We start from the raw sequence: 16,940 nt of genomic DNA on the forward strand, positions 1-16,940 counted from the left end.
TTATTGGAATCAAAAGCAAAAAAAAACTTTAGTGAGACATTTTGTTTAAGTGATAATATGAGAAATTGACTCGTAATTTAGAGGCTTCTCAAGAAAGGAAATTGGAAAGTGAAATTTCATCCAGTTATCTTTTTTTTAAGACAATTATTAAGTAAATAAATTTTTAAATTTCTTTTCATAATTTATGGACATTTTAGATTAAGATCTCCAAATTCTTTTAAATATACTAGACAATAGTTTAATATCCAATCAGTAAAATTATACAATATATAAGCAGACATTAAATTCGAATTTATCATATTCAAAAAGAGTATTTTCTCAAAAGCTATATTAACAAAACTTTAATACTATTAATAAATATATAATACAATATATAAATAATAACTCGAAAAAGGATTTGACCCGAAGCCGAAAAAAACAAAACCAACAGGAATATTTGCATAAATTCAGTTATTTGCTTGATTAAAAATGAAACTGCATTTTAAAATACATGGGCCCCACTATAGATATGGATCCAATTGACGGGTCGGATCATGTAACAACGTCTCTTATACTTGGAAGTAGCGACTAAATTCCTTCCTTGCTTCAACGATGTATTACAGTACGATTTTTGGATCTTGTATTCAGTGAATGAAGAGTTATGAACGATTTGAAGGTCACGAATTCAAGTGGCGGAAATAAAATATCAGGTGAGATTATAGTATAATATATTTTTATGATCCGATACTTTTCGAGTGCATAGCGGTAACTTTAGTGTAACATGTCCTTTTTTATGTCTTTTTCTGTTAGATCAAAATCCTCAAAAGTGATCCTGGTTATGGTGAAGTTAATGAAATTCACTATGTTTACCTTCCTAATTGTAGTTCTAGTAATTTTGTTTAATAGGGATATTGTTGTAGTGGTAATTAGAGCGAGAGTGTTTGTTAGGAGAGACAAAAAAATACTAGGTGATTCATTTCATCTATCCTAGCCTTGGTGGATAGAGTTACCTTGTATGTATGTGTTGCTGGTGGGAGGCGGCAGGTGTTCCGTGAATGTAGTTGAGGTGCGCAAAAGCTGGCCAGGACACCACGCTTATCAAAAATAAAATAAGATAGTATGTGCATAAATTCCTTGCATATAAAGTAGCATTAGTGTAAGTTAACTTTTTATGAAACATATGAGCATATTTCTCCAAATGATTGGAGACTAAACCGGATATAAAATTTATCGATGATTTGTTGACAGTAGTGACTCTATTTTATTTTATATAATAAAGTTATGATTTGTTTTTAGATGAGGAATGCATACACTATGCAATCGTGGTCTTTTCTCTAAGACTGTTGAAAAAGTATTTGTTGTATATTGAAAGAGAAAACGATCAAAATAGTCCTTAATGTATGGAGAAAGTGATCATTTTGGTCCTTATATACATGAACTTGAGATAGTCGTTTATGTATGTATGAAGGACTAAAATGATCATTTTCTCTATATTGAATTGCACTTACATTTGTCTTTTCTTGTTTGCATACTATAATTAGTTCTTTACACTAAATTCATCGACATGCTTATCTTGTCATAGTTGACTTCATTTTAAGTCTATGATCCCTTTTATGGGTGAGCAACTTACGACTTTGGTTGGTTTTGGCTTATTAGTACGTAGAATGTTTACCAAACGCTTAGATAAGGTAACAAGTGCTTATAAGCTAGTTTGACCAGCTTATAATTTTAGCCAACCACCCTCAGTGTATCCGTTGTGATAGGGCCCTTCCCCGGACACCGTGCATAGTGGTAGCTTTAGTGCACCGGGCTTCCCTTTACCCTCTATGTCTCCCACCTCACCAGATCAACTACTGATATCCGTGATTCAGAAATGGTCAGTATATATAGATGGTTACTATGTCTCTACAGAAAGAGTCATTCTAGTTTGTTGTAGATGTATGCTGCTCATCTTGGTTGTTCTTTCAAATTAATATTTGCCTGGGTTTTGAGGTTTGTCAGCTTGAAACTTTGGCGGAGATGGAAACATGTTGGATATTGGAGGGTCATGGAGTATCTAAGGCCAGAATTTGATTTTGTTATATGATTGATTATTAAAGCACGAAACCCCCCTGCCTAACACACATAAAATCCGAAATATCCTTCAACAATACCTCACATACATAGTTTAATAGAGAGATAGCAGGGAATGCAGTATGATTACTCTTCCACAAAAGGAAGAGTAGATATGAAGAACACTGACCTTTTATAGCGCTATTCCTTGAGTTGTTCAGAACATCTGAATGATCCGTAAATACTGAAAAAGCCTCATTTGAAGCTTTCTTGCCTGAGTTTGTTACTTTATTTCTCGAGAGATTAAAAGACTGTATTTGGCTAGTTCGGTTTCCGTTGGCTTCAAACCATTTCAACTCGACAGCCTTGCAATCTACTCCTTTTGTACTTGCCTTAATACTGGTGTAGATAACGACATCCATAAATCTTGGTTTTGCAATAGTTCTATTAGGATAGTTGAAAATGAATAACGTGGTAACTGAGACTTGTCTTGCAAAGGTGTTTGGGAGAATAAAGACCTGTTTGTAACTGTGCCTCTACTAAGATCATCAAAGGGAAAAGAAAAAAAAACTTCCAATAAAAAAGCACCTTTTAGGATCCGAAGTTGCTTTATTGTTTAGGTGTAGTGCTACTTTCAGTTTTTGGAACCAATTAGATACTTTCTATACCTTGCTATGCATAACTGTGTTTATCCGTGAGAAAATTCGCATTACAGGTGAGGCTGTTGGTTGCTTAACATCTGTTGTTTTTTTAATTGCAGCTTTCCGGAAGTCTTGGTCAGGTGATTGCTACAGGTTCTGAGTAATGACTTGGCCTTTGTTCAGGCATGTCATCAATCACTTGCAAGTAAGTATTTGTGTACATATGTCCATTTTGAGATAAAAGAAACAAAATTTAGGTTTTATTAAATCTAACTTTAGCAAATAACCAATATAGTACTCTTCAAATACACCAACTTTTGAGTGTTTTTTTTTGTATGGAAAGCAAGACCAAATGGAAAACATCTGTAGGGGCAAACTTTTGGACCTTCAGATAACAGCAAAAGTATATTGAATTTCTGTGTGATGACTCAGTCACCCAGTGAAAATATGTGCTTGAAGCGGTGACATCTGGTGGTTAATTTCTGATGGCTCAACAATCGGTGCTTCTCAAGAAGCAATTCACAATACCATGATTGAACCAGAGGCTTCATAGATTCTTGGTCCATGGAGCATTCATCACAGGAAGACGTGTTGCAGTGTGTCTCATTGCATACTGCCTTTTCTGGACTGGTATTGAGTGAATTGCTCATGATATCGTATCAATTTTTTCCAAGAGGTATAGTTATCATTTGAGAGAAACGCAAATACTTGGGGTTATTAGATTTCCATCTTCAAATGAAGTTTCACAGAACCAAAGGAACTTTAGGAGCACTTCTCCAGAGTAAAGCACAACTTCTGAATTAGATTTCTCTTAGGCCTTAGCTGTGCTTCTGCAAGATTCTCCTGGTCTTTTAACGGAGTATGTTGAGCAGAAAGGCATTGACTCAGTTACCAGATTTTTCTAGTGAAAGTTTCTGTATGTATCCATTTTTGATTTTTGCCTGTGCACACTGTACTACACCTGAAGTTGAAGCATTTTGGTTGATGATTTGTGTCATTTTCCTCACCTTTGGCCTCCTTTAGCTCAAATCCTCATTCCATCATTGTTTCATGTGCATCTGGCAATAAAAAAGTACTAGTGAGTTGTGTTGAAACAACGAATACTATTTTTTGTCACATTATAATAACTTATTACCCGGATTGAAGGGTACAACCATGGATTATCACTCAGGCTAGATTCTTGTGTTGGTATCGGTGTTCTAAGATAAACGTTTGATCTTAATTTTGATGTCAAGCTGTCTCATCTAATGGAGAATCCAGTCAGATGTGTTCCTTGCAGGATAAATACTCAAAAACAGATAAAGAAAACAAATGAATCAGTAATTAAGAGGCTCGTAAACGAGAAAGGGAAGAGGTAAAATGGACTCAATCCTAGTAGTATTACTTACTATTTTTATCTTCTCTGATCAACTAAAAGTTGTTTATAACAAAAGATTAAAATCATTGCTCCTATCACTTTATCCTGGCTTCAATACTATTTTTTTTATAGTAGCTGGCTCGCCAAGCTTCAGTTGTGCAATTCATGAATATTGAACAAGTGGCTATATTACACTCTTTTTATTGCATCGCAGATTTTTCCCCATGGTGCATATCTAATAATTGCAATATGAAGAAAGGAGCAAAGAGAAAGGAGGAAACCCGATAATATGTATCTCACTTTTCTACAGGTAATGTGCATTAGTACCATATTATTAATTATTAATTAGTACTGCTTTTAGGAAGTACTAGAACTGAGGTTATGAGTATATACTTTTAGCATTACAAATTTGAGGAATTGCTTATTTTGTATCTTGATATAGAACATGCCTCGAGTCTAAAATATTTAAACTAAACTAGAAAACATTATAGTCGAGATGCATAGCACATATATGCCGTGTGAGTTTCAGTCTCTATGGTCCTCATCATCCTCATAATTTCTCGAGGACGCCAATATAAAAAAGGGCAACCCGGTGCACTAAAGCTACAGCTATGCGCGGTGTCCGGGTAAGGGCCCCACCACAAGGGTGTATCGTATGCAGCCTTACCTTGCATTTCTGCCAGAGGCTGTTTCCAAGGCTTGAACCCATGACCTTCTGATCACATGGCAACAACTTTACCAATTACTCCAAGGCTCCCCTTCTTGAGGACACCATATATTGTAGATTAATTCTGCATCATCATATCAATGCTTATATGCGTGTCCATCAATTACTGGCAACAAATGACCAATATACCCTTCAAGGAACGTGACCAAAATGATCTCTTCGCGCATTTTTGATACTCTCACCGAGCATAGATAACACATCTTTTTCTTCATCCTCATCTTGTTCATTTTCATTCTCATTAATTACATTTGTTTTTCACTTGCTATCTCTTGTCCCCTTCTCACCTTCTCTTCTTTCATCATTGAAGTATTCGTCTCGATCTCCCGAAACATTGCCACTAGTTTTCTGTTTGTATCCACAAAGGAAGGAGGTGGCGTTGTCAGCCCTGTGAGACTTATCCTGGCACAATCGGGGCACTCAAAGTTAACGATGGAAGATAATGCAATAGGTGAATTATTTGGGCAATCCATGTGCTATGGTGTAAAACACTTGGCACATGTGACCATCTTCTTTTGTGACAACGTTTCTCTGCATAGCATGCTAATGCCTTTGTCATCTATCGTGAGTGGATTGATGAATGTCATTAGAGTATAGCTAGGTGTGTGTAGAAATAAACGGGAGAGTGGTGATCGACGTGTCTTTAGAAATCACAAATGAGGTTAAGAATTCTAGGTAGAAAGAGTGTTAAGATTAGTTCTATACATAATGGTGAGACTGAGGAGGAAAGAAAAATTAAATTTGATGATTTTGAAGTGGAGTCCACTATACATTTATTTGATTGTCTTAAAAGTCATTGATGAAAATGTAAACCAAATTTAACAAAGACATTCAACTTGTTTGGCCAAGCTTTTAGTAGGTCAAAAGTGCTAATTTAAAAAAGAATGAGGTGTTTGACCAAGCTATTGGGAGAAATAAGTACTTTCCGGGAACTAGCAAAAACTATTTTTGAAAAGCTAAAAAAATAGTTTTTCCCCAAAATATTTTTTTTAAAAATCACTTTTGAGAAAAAAAATACAATTAGAAACACTTTTTAAAGCTTGTAAACTCTCCAGAAAGAAAGAAATTCTAGGTGTTTTGAAGGGCAGTTACAAAAAATTTGAATGAGTTGTATAAGCCTTTTATCTTTTTGGTGTAAACAAAATTTGGTTGGGGAGATAGTAGACTTAGTTGATTTTATAGGAAATTTGTAAAGAATGTCCTTTTAGGGTGTGCCCACCACTTTGTGGGATGTAAGTTTCCAATTTATCATCTGTTGGATGATGAACTTATTGGTGTGAATATAAAGTTACCCTTTTCTCAAAAAGAAAAAGAACACTTTTTAAAAGCTTGGTCAAATACTAATTGCTGCTCAAAATTGCTTTTAAAATTAATTAGTCAAACACAAATTACTTCTACTTTTTGAAAGCACTTTCAAAATAAGCTGATTTTTGAAGTTTGGCCAACAAGCTATATGTTAGACTATTTTTCAACCAAATGGATGACTGAGATTGATTGTAGATTTCTTTGTTGTTCTGTTTTGTAGTAATTCGACTTTTATCACAAATTAATCACCGTAGTTTTGATGTTTGTCCATAGCAATAAATGATTTTGGAAAAATCGGCGTATTTCAGCTGAAGGTTTGCAGCTGCTAGGGAGAATAGTAGCAATATATACCTGACACACATATTTAATTTCATGCAATCTGTTCATATGGAAATTTCAAATTTCTAATAATAACAGATATTTTTATAATTTATTGCGAGTATTATGAAAATTTTTATTTCCGTAGCTAATATACTAGGACAATTAATGTATAGGTGGGAACATAATTTTTTCATTATGGACATAATTAATAAGCATCCAGTTATAATGATCTACTTATCAATTGTGTATTTAATTTATAGTTGGAACTATTTTATGAGATGTACTATGAAATAACCAACTATAGATATTCGTTTGACAACTTGTCTAAATAAATATTGTAATAGAAATTATAAAAGTATTTGTACATTTTAATTTTTTTCATAAGAACTGATTGCATGATAAATATGTCAGGAATATATATATATATATACATATATATTGCAATTACTTTCCCTAGCAATGATAGAACCCTTGAGAGTAGAAGGGTAAATGACCCTCACAAACCTTCTGTTGAAACAATTTGATTTTTTTTTCAAAATTATTTATTGCTAAAAGACAAACATCAAAATTACAACAATCTGATTTGTAATAAGCTTTGATTACAAAACAACAGTAAAATCAATCTCATCCGTCCGTCCATTTGGTTGAAAAATGGTCAAACAAAGTCTCCTTTACATTTTAAGCAATGACATTTAAGGTCTAGTCAAAGTATAGTGGGCTGGCCTCAAACTTAAATTTAATTTTTCTTTCATTCTCAATCTCACCACTGTATATATAGAGTCAATCGCAACACTCTTTCTACCTAAAGTTTTCAATTTTCATTCCAATGTTCTACTGAAAGTATAGCGGTATCGTCATCTCTTGTTTATTTTTTCCATCTTTAATTAATCTAGCTACTCCAATGGCGTCCATTAATTCCCTCCCGATTGACGGCGAAGGCGTTTGCATGCTATGCAAGAAAACACCATCACAAGAAAAAATTGTCACCTGCATCACTTGTGTCACGCCATGGCCTATGGATTGCCTGGAAAATCCGCCTGTTAGATTACCGTCCGTCGTTAACTTTGAGTGTCCGGACTGCGTCGGGACAGGTCTCGAAGGGGTGACAGTGCTGCCTCCTACCTCTGCGGGCGGAGATCTAGTGGCGAAGATTCGGGAGATCGAGGTGGATACCTCGATGACGGAAGAGGAGAAGGCGAGGAGGAGACAAGAGATAGTAAGTGGAAAACAAATTCGGATTAATGAGAATGAAGAAGACGAGGGCAAAGAAAAAGACGTGTTGTCTGTACTTGGTGAAAGCATCAAATGCCCCTTTTGCTACATGCTTCCAGATAGGCCTGTCACTGTCACGGTAAATCTAATTAAATCACCTCTTTAGTAAATTGATTAATCCTTCTCATATCTTGTTCTTGGCTTCTAGGTTCCCGTTTGTAGATTCCATCCAACTATTTTTGTTGATATGTATGTGTTATTTGACACGGCGGAGTTAGAAATTCTAACAAAAGATCTAACTGGAAAAATGCAAGAATATCACAATTGATTTGGATTTTAACCTACAACCTAAATAATCTTAAATTGAACTATTTTTGCAGTTATTTTCGAAATTAGTCTAAAAGACAAATTGATTTAGGGCCATTGATAATATTTCTTTTTCAAAATAATATTTGGTTACAAATTAGAACGATTTGTTGGTTTGCTGTAGTGTATGGAAATCCATCCGGAGGTTATGGGCTCAGTTCTATGCCAATATATCCTTCATAGTGGGAGATGGAACCAAAATTGATTTATCTGATCCGATCCAAGGCTTTCGATTAGCCTTTCGACCATGGCCTTTGGCGAAGGCAGTTCCCTTATGTTGGGATACCTTTCTGCCTCTCTTTGAATGAGAGGTTCTAGGAGGTCGGCTAATTTTGCCTTTCTCCTTTTGATTTCCGATTTCTGGAATGAACTTTTGATAGGGGAAGATAGCCTATGAAACCTGTTTCCCCAGCTTTATATCCTAAGTTCACAAAGAAATAATTCAGTCTCAGTAGTGTAGAGTCCACAGGCGTGGAATCTAATGTTTAGGAGGATGCTAAATGACTCGGAAGTATTGGAGATTGCTAGACTTCTCCAAATGTTGAGTGTGTTTTCTGGAACCACCAGTAGTGGTGACAAACCAACCTGGCAGATTCACAAAAAAGGGGTGTTCACAGTGAAATCACGCTGTTGGAGTAGAAACAACAGCCAACACCAGACAATTAATTGGCCTTGGAAGCAAATATGGACAGTCAAGAGCCCATTGAAAGTGGCCTGGCTTTTTGGCTAGTGATCAGAAAAGCTTTTCTAACTTATGAATCTCTACAAGGAAGAGGATTGCACATCTGCTCAAGATGTTTTTTATGTAACCAAGAGGCAGAAGTGAATAGCCACCTTATTTTGCGTTGTAACATTGCTGTAAAGTTGTGGGACATGTTTTTCTGTATTCTAGGGATCAATTGGACAATGCCAAGATCCACATTGGAGTTCTTAAACAGTTGGAAGGGAATCGGAAAGAGAAGTTCAACAGAAGATTGGTGGCTGAGTATTCCAGCATGTGTCTGGACACTATGGAAAGAAAGGAATGTAAAGAGGAAGAGGAGGGTGGGTAGGCGGATACTATAGCTTTAGTGGATTTCATAGGTAAAATGTAAAGCTTTCTTCTGTTTTTGGGCAGTCCTGTAGGCATCATTTTAGTCGGGTTTTTTTTCTCTTCTCTATTTGTCAACCACCACTCCATGCTACCGTTCCTCCACCACGACCACCGATGCCCCCGCCATCCACAACTCTTTCCCCTTCTTTCTCTATCTTTGGCCATCATCTACTTCCCCTCTTTCTTCGGTCATCTCCTACCACCTGCACACCATGTTTTTTTTTGTAGATCTGTTGCCACCGCCCACACTTCTCCTTTCCTTCTTTGTCCAACCATCATCTCCTTCCGTCATTAGCTTGTTCGTCGGAAACAATGGAGTCGCAACAACCCTCATACATATCTCTTCCTCATCCGTTTCGTATTGCTCAATTAAATCTCTAGCATAGGGCCTTGAATTGGAAAATCCTAGAAAAAAGATTAGATGCTTAAATTGAAAACAAAGATTGATAAAGAGCGCTGACCTTTATATGCCAGATCTACGACATGTTAGCGCAATTCTTTAGATTCAATCCTTAAAATAGAAAACGATGAAACTAAAGATTTGATCTCAGATTGACATTCCTAAATGTTTGACACATACATAGGAGGTCGTCAAAAACAAAGGAAAGATCAAAGAGGGTAAGACAAAGGACTCATACTCTTTATTTTATTAGTAGGATGCAAGGGGAATGACCAAAAAAGTCACGTGAGGTGCTTGCTGCCATGAGTTAGATGAAAGATGAGGAAGTGATAGGACTTGAACGATTGTTAGGGGCTTCGACAAACTTTGATTTATATACTTTAACAATGTTTTCAGTTTTACAAATCATCCTTATTAAATTCAAAAAATACCTATAAAAGCTTGGATATTAGCAAAAAAACTATGAGAATGCTCTTTTAAATGACGTTCATTGCTATGATGTTTTTTTGTATCTGACACGTGAAAACCGTAATTGTCCATAAAAGGAAAGATATGTTTCTTGTGACTCCTTTTCTGGTCAGAATGCAAAAAACTACATTTGATATTTGTGTTAGCTTGCCTCTAAACTGGAGTAGTTGTTGTTTCTCTGCCATTACTTGCTTGTGAGGAGACTTAGGGCCTGTTTGGATTGACTTATTTTAAGTGCTTTTAGGAAGCTAAAAGCAATAAGCCCATCCAAACACCCACTTAGAAAACATGTCTAGCTATGAAGTTTTATGAACCATGTGAGGCTAGTTGTTCCACTTATTTGTATGACCCATATCAGGCCATTCATTCCATTTATCTTATCAAATAATGTTCTCCCTACATTTATTTTTACTTGTGGACAATGGACATTGCACATCCCTTCAGGAATAATTGATGAAGTGCATATTTTAACATGATACTCATATTTATTGGTGTATTGTCTTTAATGGATTTGAGAAATTATTTGGAGTGAATAGTCAATGTTAAGGGTACAACCGGAGAAAGTGATAGTGAAAAATTATTTTAGTATAGTGGACAAGTGAAAGTGAATTTATTTTTAGTAAATTTATTTTTAGTATAGTGGATAAGTAAAAGTGAACAGTTAGAGTTCACTTTTTGTTATTCCGTTTTTCTTTTTCCTCCCATTTTTTCATAAATATTCATGTGTCTAATCTTTAGTGGCTTAGGAGTAATCGTTTCAATCTTCATCGGGAAGAATACCTACTTTGAGTTAGCTGATGCAAGTGCTACTACTAAGGCACCAAATGATATCTTTTTTCCTTGCAAGATTATTGTTTTCCTTTTGCCCTTTATCCTCATTCTTCTAATTCTTGTGATTAATTTGTTGATAATGCGATCCACCCATTGCACCTTATTTTTTAGGAAAAAGTAATAAAGAAAATCTTACTGTTGGATGAATTTAGATGATGTTGCGTCCCATATGTGCTGGTCGAAGTATGCACAAGCTTGCCTAGACACAGTAATTATAAAAAAGCTCTTAGATAAACTGAATTTATCACCAGTTCTTTTAGAAAAAGAATGAGTTGAAAATAAGTTCACTTAAAATTGTAGCAATTTTTAGAAGTGCATCTGATGAAGTGTGTAAAGTATCGTGTAAAAGTTAAGACTTTGAAATATTTGCAACACGTCCACTCTTGTGTCTTTTTCTTGGACCAGTAATTGAAATATTTTCTTAATGGTGGTGAGGTTTAAACCCAAAATTGATGTCCGTTATGATATACTTGATATGCTTTCATATCATGTTGATGTGTGTGTACTGTCTCATTAAAAGCTTCAGCGGTTCTTTGAATTGTGTGGTTGCCTAGTCTAAAAGCTTCAACTTCCTGAGAAGGAACATATTTATTTGGTAATTTTAGGTCTGCAACAGTTAATAAACACAATTGTTTTAAAATGCCACAAAATGATGAGTGTGCCATGGTAGCTAGTTGGGTGGTGTTCAAAACCTCCTAATGATCCATTTATACTGAAAAAGTCTCATCAGAATTTGTTACTTCTTTTCCTGAGAGATTTAAAGAATGTATTTAGCTAGTTCGATATCTCGTTGGTTTCAAACAGTTTGGACTTCCATAACCTTGCAATCTACTCTTTTCTACTTGCTTCCTCTGGGTACTGGTCTAGGTAATTCTGATGTAGTTAACTGCATCCTTGTACTATCTTGGTTTTGCAATAGTTCTATTTGGATAGTTGACAATGAATAATGTGCTTACTGATACTCGTCCTGCGAACGTGCTTGGGAAAATAAAGACCTGTTCGTAACTAACCTTCTATTGAAACCATCAAGAAAAAAGGGGGAAAAATAAGAATTACTTTCGACAAAAAAAAGGAACTTTTTAGGATCATTATACTGTTGGGTCAGAAGTTGATTTATTGTTTAGGTGTAGTGCTACTTTGAGTTTTTGGAACCACCAATTAGATAGTGTCCTTGCTAGGCAGAACTAAGTTTATCTGTGAGAAATTGCATATGATGCTGTTAGTGCTTAACATCTGTTGTGTCTCCTTAATTTTGCAGGTTGTGAGAATTCTTGGTCACATGATTGTTACAGTTTCTGGAATAATGACTTTCGCGTTTGCTCAAGCATGTCATCAGGCACTTGTAACTTGCAAGTAAGGGTTTGTGGACATTTTACCAAGTCCAACTTAAGCAATAACCAATATGGTGCTGCTTATCAAACACACCAGCATTTTGAGGCGTTTTGCCTGCAGGAACAAGCTTTTGGACCTTCCACAAAGTATATAGAATTTCTGTATGATGGACCCAGTTATGGGTGATTCTATGTGCTTCGAGCGATAACATCTTTCTTGCTTGCCTTCAAATGTTTGATTTATTGTGTAAATGTCTTTGGTTAAAGGGCAGATGGATCAACAGTCGATGCTTCTCAAGAAGCAATTCACTATATCACTGATCAAGCAATACTAGGCTCACTGTGTATTCAGCACGGGAGGACATGTTGTAGATGTGTTTCTTTGCCTCCTGTTATTAGATTGGTATCGTATTGGAGTGCATTGCACATGAATTCGTCTCTTTGAAAGTATAAGATTTCAGCTCTTACAAAGTTACAAATAGTTAGCTATTAATCTAAGTCCATCACAAAACAGGGAGACGCATAGCGAAGCCGATCCGTCGAAGGATCAAAGCATATATTGGTAAAAATGTGTACACCAACCCAATAAATACTTGAAATGTGTCAAGTGTTTACACCAACCCAATAAATACTTGACGCAATGGATTTTCATATGCTATTATTGTTGGGTTCAAAATCGAGAGGGCGTCTTGCGGAAGCTAATAGTTGTAAACTATTGAGACGATAAATCAGACGACACATAAAACAATATTAAAAACATAATAATACATTGTGGATGCAATAATATTTTTATCGTATGAGAAGGGGTTTTTCTATTTATAGATGTCCAAAATCTTTTCTCTAAGAAAGAGGTTAGACAAATATGAAAAAGAATTATATTTTTTCTTTCAGGAAAAGTAAAAGAAATTATGGTAACTTTTATTTTTCTTCTAACAAAAAATAAAACTTAAATATAATAAGAAAATCAGGGCAAAAACTTTAACAAATCTCTCATTTTTTGCTTGAATTTCTTCACTTGATCCGTCTTCTCTTCATATCACGTGCATGAACTTCGTTCTTGATATAATCTTCATAACTGTTGCTTGTCATGGTTAAAAATAAGGTTTAAAATATCATGGTTAAAAATTGGTTTAAAAGTAATATTTTATTTTTATTTTTAAAGATGCAGCAGCAGGAGTGTTGAAAATATGACTGAAACTTGTTCTCCACATGTAGTTGGCAAAAATCTTCATTATCATCCAATTGGTTGTGGCTTGATTTTGAAACCGCTTTAAACCTGTTTAATCTCGTCTTACCACACCATTGGACCATTGAACCGTAAGCTCTGATACCATTTGTTGGGTTCAAAATTGAGAGGGCGTCTTGCGGAAGCTAATCGTTGCAAACTATTGAGACGATAAATCAGACGACACATAAAATAATATTAAAAACATAATATTATTATATAATTTGGCCAATTGACCTACATATAAAACCTAAAATTTAAAACATAAAAACTAATGAGAGAAAAAATCTCCCCCTAAACTTGACTCCTAAAAAGACTACACTGTGGAAGCTATAATGTTTTTATGGTATGAGAAGAGGGTATAGATGTCCAAAATTATCTTTCCTCCCAGAAAGAGGTTAGCCAAATATGGAAAAGAGTTATATTTTTTTTTTCAGGAAAAGTAAAAGTAATTATGATAACTTTTATTTTACTTCTAAAAAAAATAAAATTTAAATATAGTTAAAAACATCAGAGCAAAAATCTGAACAATTATTACTAAATCATGGTTAATTAATGCACATTTTAGAGGCGTGATGGGAAAAGTACTAGTGGTTAGGTTATAGGTTGGTAGATAGATATGTAAAATGCCGTAAAGTTTGAAAATATAGGATTTGGAGTACTACTCTGTCAAGTTTGAAATCTTGAACCTTACTTTACTATTTGAGGAAAAAAGACTTTTCCCTTTGCAAAATCTCTATATATCTATTCTTGTAGCAGGAGCAGAGGCTCAATATATTTTCAGGAAAGCAACAAAGTTAGTTGACTCCTTCTTGTCTGTATCTTCCACATTCGTATATGTTTTCACATTTGCTTATCAACTGATAGTATTATACATTTTTTTTTTTTTTATATATATTACTATATATTATTAGATCACTTAAGTTAATTGTTCCAATTGATTAAAATTCACTAAAATATATGATAGACATATCTTGCCATTCCCAAGGCAGATTAATTCTATTCAATTCCAAATATTTGGTGTTCTCTGTAATCTTTTTAAAAAAAAAAAAAAAAGAAAAGAAGAAGCAACATTTATCTTCTTTTTTTTTTTTTTTTTTCAAAATCTAACTTACAATGTTCTAGTTAGTCCAAGTGTTAATTCAGTGAGAGTTAAGAACACACAGAAGAAGAGAAAGGCGGGTATCTGAGTCAGTTTTCACACTAAATCGATTTTAACTACTCGATAAATTAGTTAGCTAGCAAGAGGAGAAGTAAATGAGCTGTCTTTTTCAATTGAATGTGCAAAAGTTTTAAGAGACGGATTAAAGGAAGTATTTAATAAAAGAATATTATTGCTTTAAAGAGAGGTAATAAAAGAGCCTGATCCATGGTTCGGCATAGGCGTGTCAAGTGGGTTGGGTCGGGCCTAACCCAGCCCGGTTTGACCCGATTCGATAAGCTTTAGGATTTTAGGGTTTTGGGTTTTGGGCCGGTTATTTTGTTAAAATGGACCCAGCTAACCCGGCTTGGATCAAGCCCAGTTCAGGTCCGCCGGTTAACTGGCCCGGTCCGACCCGAAAAAATTAAAAAAAAAAAATTATATTTTGGCTTTTAGGCCAAACTAGCCGTTGGCCCAACGGCTACATAGCCGTTTTTGGGTCCAAACGGCTAGTTTGGGCCCATTTATTAAAAAAAAAAAAAAACTTTAAAAAATTTTTTTAATCCCAAAAAAAAATCTATAAATACCCTACAACTTCAAATCATTTTTCACACAATTTTTCACTCTCTCAAATCTCATTCTCTCTTAAATCTCAATTCTCAATTCTCAAATATTCAATTTATTTAATTTCTTAAAGTGTTCACTTTAATTTTTTAATTTTTCATTTACAAAGTACGAGCGGAAGTTTCTAAAGTCGCAATCTTCGGATACTTTCAAAATTTGGTATTGTCGTTCCATCTCTTACGTTTAATTTTTATTTATTGTATTAATTGTTTAATATTTAATTTTATTATATTTGTGTATTTTGAATATTTTTAGTTTAATTTAATTTATATTATGGATAAATTAAGAAACCTCGCTACTAAAGGTGTTAAAATTTTTTGTCCCGGAAGCAGTAGTGGTAGTAAAAAACGTATTACTAGCGGTAGAGGTAGTTCAAGTAGTAGATATACCCGTGTACCTTCGCCTCCGGTACCGCTTGATACACCTTTTGAGGAAGAAATAGGTGTAGGTGCTCACGATATGGATTATGTAGAAGCTCAGGAAAATTACGGTATAAAAGAAGAAAATGAAGTAGATGCGGTTAATTTAGACGAAGATAATGAAAATATTGCTGAGACATCGCAGTAGGAGATGCTAACGTTAGATCTGAATCAGTTAATCTCCCTTCCCGTCCTCCCAGTGTCCCAAAACCTCGTAAAAGAACTAGTATTGCATAGCAATTTTTTGAACGTATATCAGGTATTGAGGTGCAATGCAATATTTGTCAACAAATATATAAGCATAGAAGTGGAGGCAAGTAAGGGGGTACGGGTACGTTAATGAGACATGTAGCTGAAGATCACAAAAGAGAGTTAAATATTGCAAAGGGTGGTAGAGATGTTGGTGGGTCAACGCAAACTAGAATGGACCCAGCAACCGATCACATAGCGAAGAAGTATAATAAATTGAGGGACATGGAAGAAATAACTAAAATGGTAGCTGTGGGATGTTTGCCTTTTAGTTTTCTTTCTTCTGATTCCTTTATTCGTTATATACAAGCAATTTATAATCCTATATTTAACGGTATTCCTAGAACTACTTGTCGGTCTGATATTTTTAAACTCCATTCACAATATTGTTTTTATTTATCAACATTGTTAAAAAATATTCAATGTCCCTAACTTCTGATCTTGGTCATGCTGTAAATAAAAATGATTATTTAACCGTTACTTGTCATTGGATGGATAGTAATTTCGTGATGCAAAAACGTATTCTTACTTTTTTATATGATGAAGATCGTAAACATACTGGACAATTTATTGTTGATTCTATTGTTAAAATTGCCGGATATTATGGTATCGAAAATAAAATTTTATGTATTGCTTTTGATAATGCTTCTAACAACAAGACTGCTATAACAAAAATAAAATCTACGTTATCTCCGCCCTTACCTGAAATTTTTCATATTAAGTGTGCATACCATATATATAATTTAATTGTAAAAGATGGTCTTGACTTTTTTGAACTTTATATTGAAAAAATTCGTCTTGCCGTTGGTTTTATTCAAGGAAATAATCGTAGATCGAGAATTAGAGAATTTAAAGTTAAATGTCAAGAAAATGGACTTACACCGATTTTGATGCCTGAGGAAATTGATACTAGATGAAATTCTACGTATGAATTTTTAAAAACTTGTTATAAATATAGAATTCCTATTACACTAGCTTTTAACCAACATTACGGTTCATTTGTTGATTCTGCTGATAGCATGCTACATAATTCTGATTGGGTTGTAATTAATGATCTTGTTAAGTTTTTAGAAAAATTTTATGTAGCTACAGTTGAATTTTTCGGTGCTTATTATCCTACTGTTTGTAATATTTTGGCATATATAGCCGATATTTCTGGTTTGCTCAAAGAATATAAAAATAAAGAAGGTTATAAAGAAGCT

General features: G+C 34.5%; 1 protein-coding gene across 3 annotated transcripts; it reads left to right on the forward strand.

The window, feature by feature from the left end:
• Nucleotides 1-399: 399 nt before the first annotated feature.
• On the forward strand, nt 400-12,547 carry LOC107862113 (E3 ubiquitin-protein ligase ORTHRUS 2). 3 transcript variants are annotated; one of them, XR_001671918.2, is made up of 5 exons: nt 400-689; nt 2,792-2,877; nt 3,020-4,026; nt 4,244-4,339; nt 12,008-12,547. XR_001671918.2 is itself a non-coding variant. In XM_016707566.2 (2 exons), the coding sequence occupies exons 1-2, from the start codon at nt 7,281-7,283 to the stop codon at nt 12,104-12,106; spliced, it is 549 nt and encodes a 182-aa protein (XP_016563052.2). In that variant the 5' UTR covers nt 6,865-7,280; the 3' UTR covers nt 12,107-12,547. The 3 variants fall into 3 exon arrangements, 1 of the variants encoding a protein (XP_016563052.2); XR_001671917.2 differs by having other exon boundaries at nt 463-689; nt 3,016-4,026; XM_016707566.2 differs by lacking the exons at nt 400-689; nt 2,792-2,877; nt 3,020-4,026; nt 4,244-4,339 and adding an exon at nt 6,865-7,730.
• The last annotated feature ends 4,393 nt before the right edge of the window (nt 12,548-16,940 follow it).

This window comes from Capsicum annuum, chromosome 3 (genome assembly GCF_002878395.1).
Source record: "Capsicum annuum cultivar UCD-10X-F1 chromosome 3, UCD10Xv1.1, whole genome shotgun sequence".
Classification (NCBI taxonomy): Eukaryota; Viridiplantae; Streptophyta; class Magnoliopsida; order Solanales; family Solanaceae; genus Capsicum; species Capsicum annuum.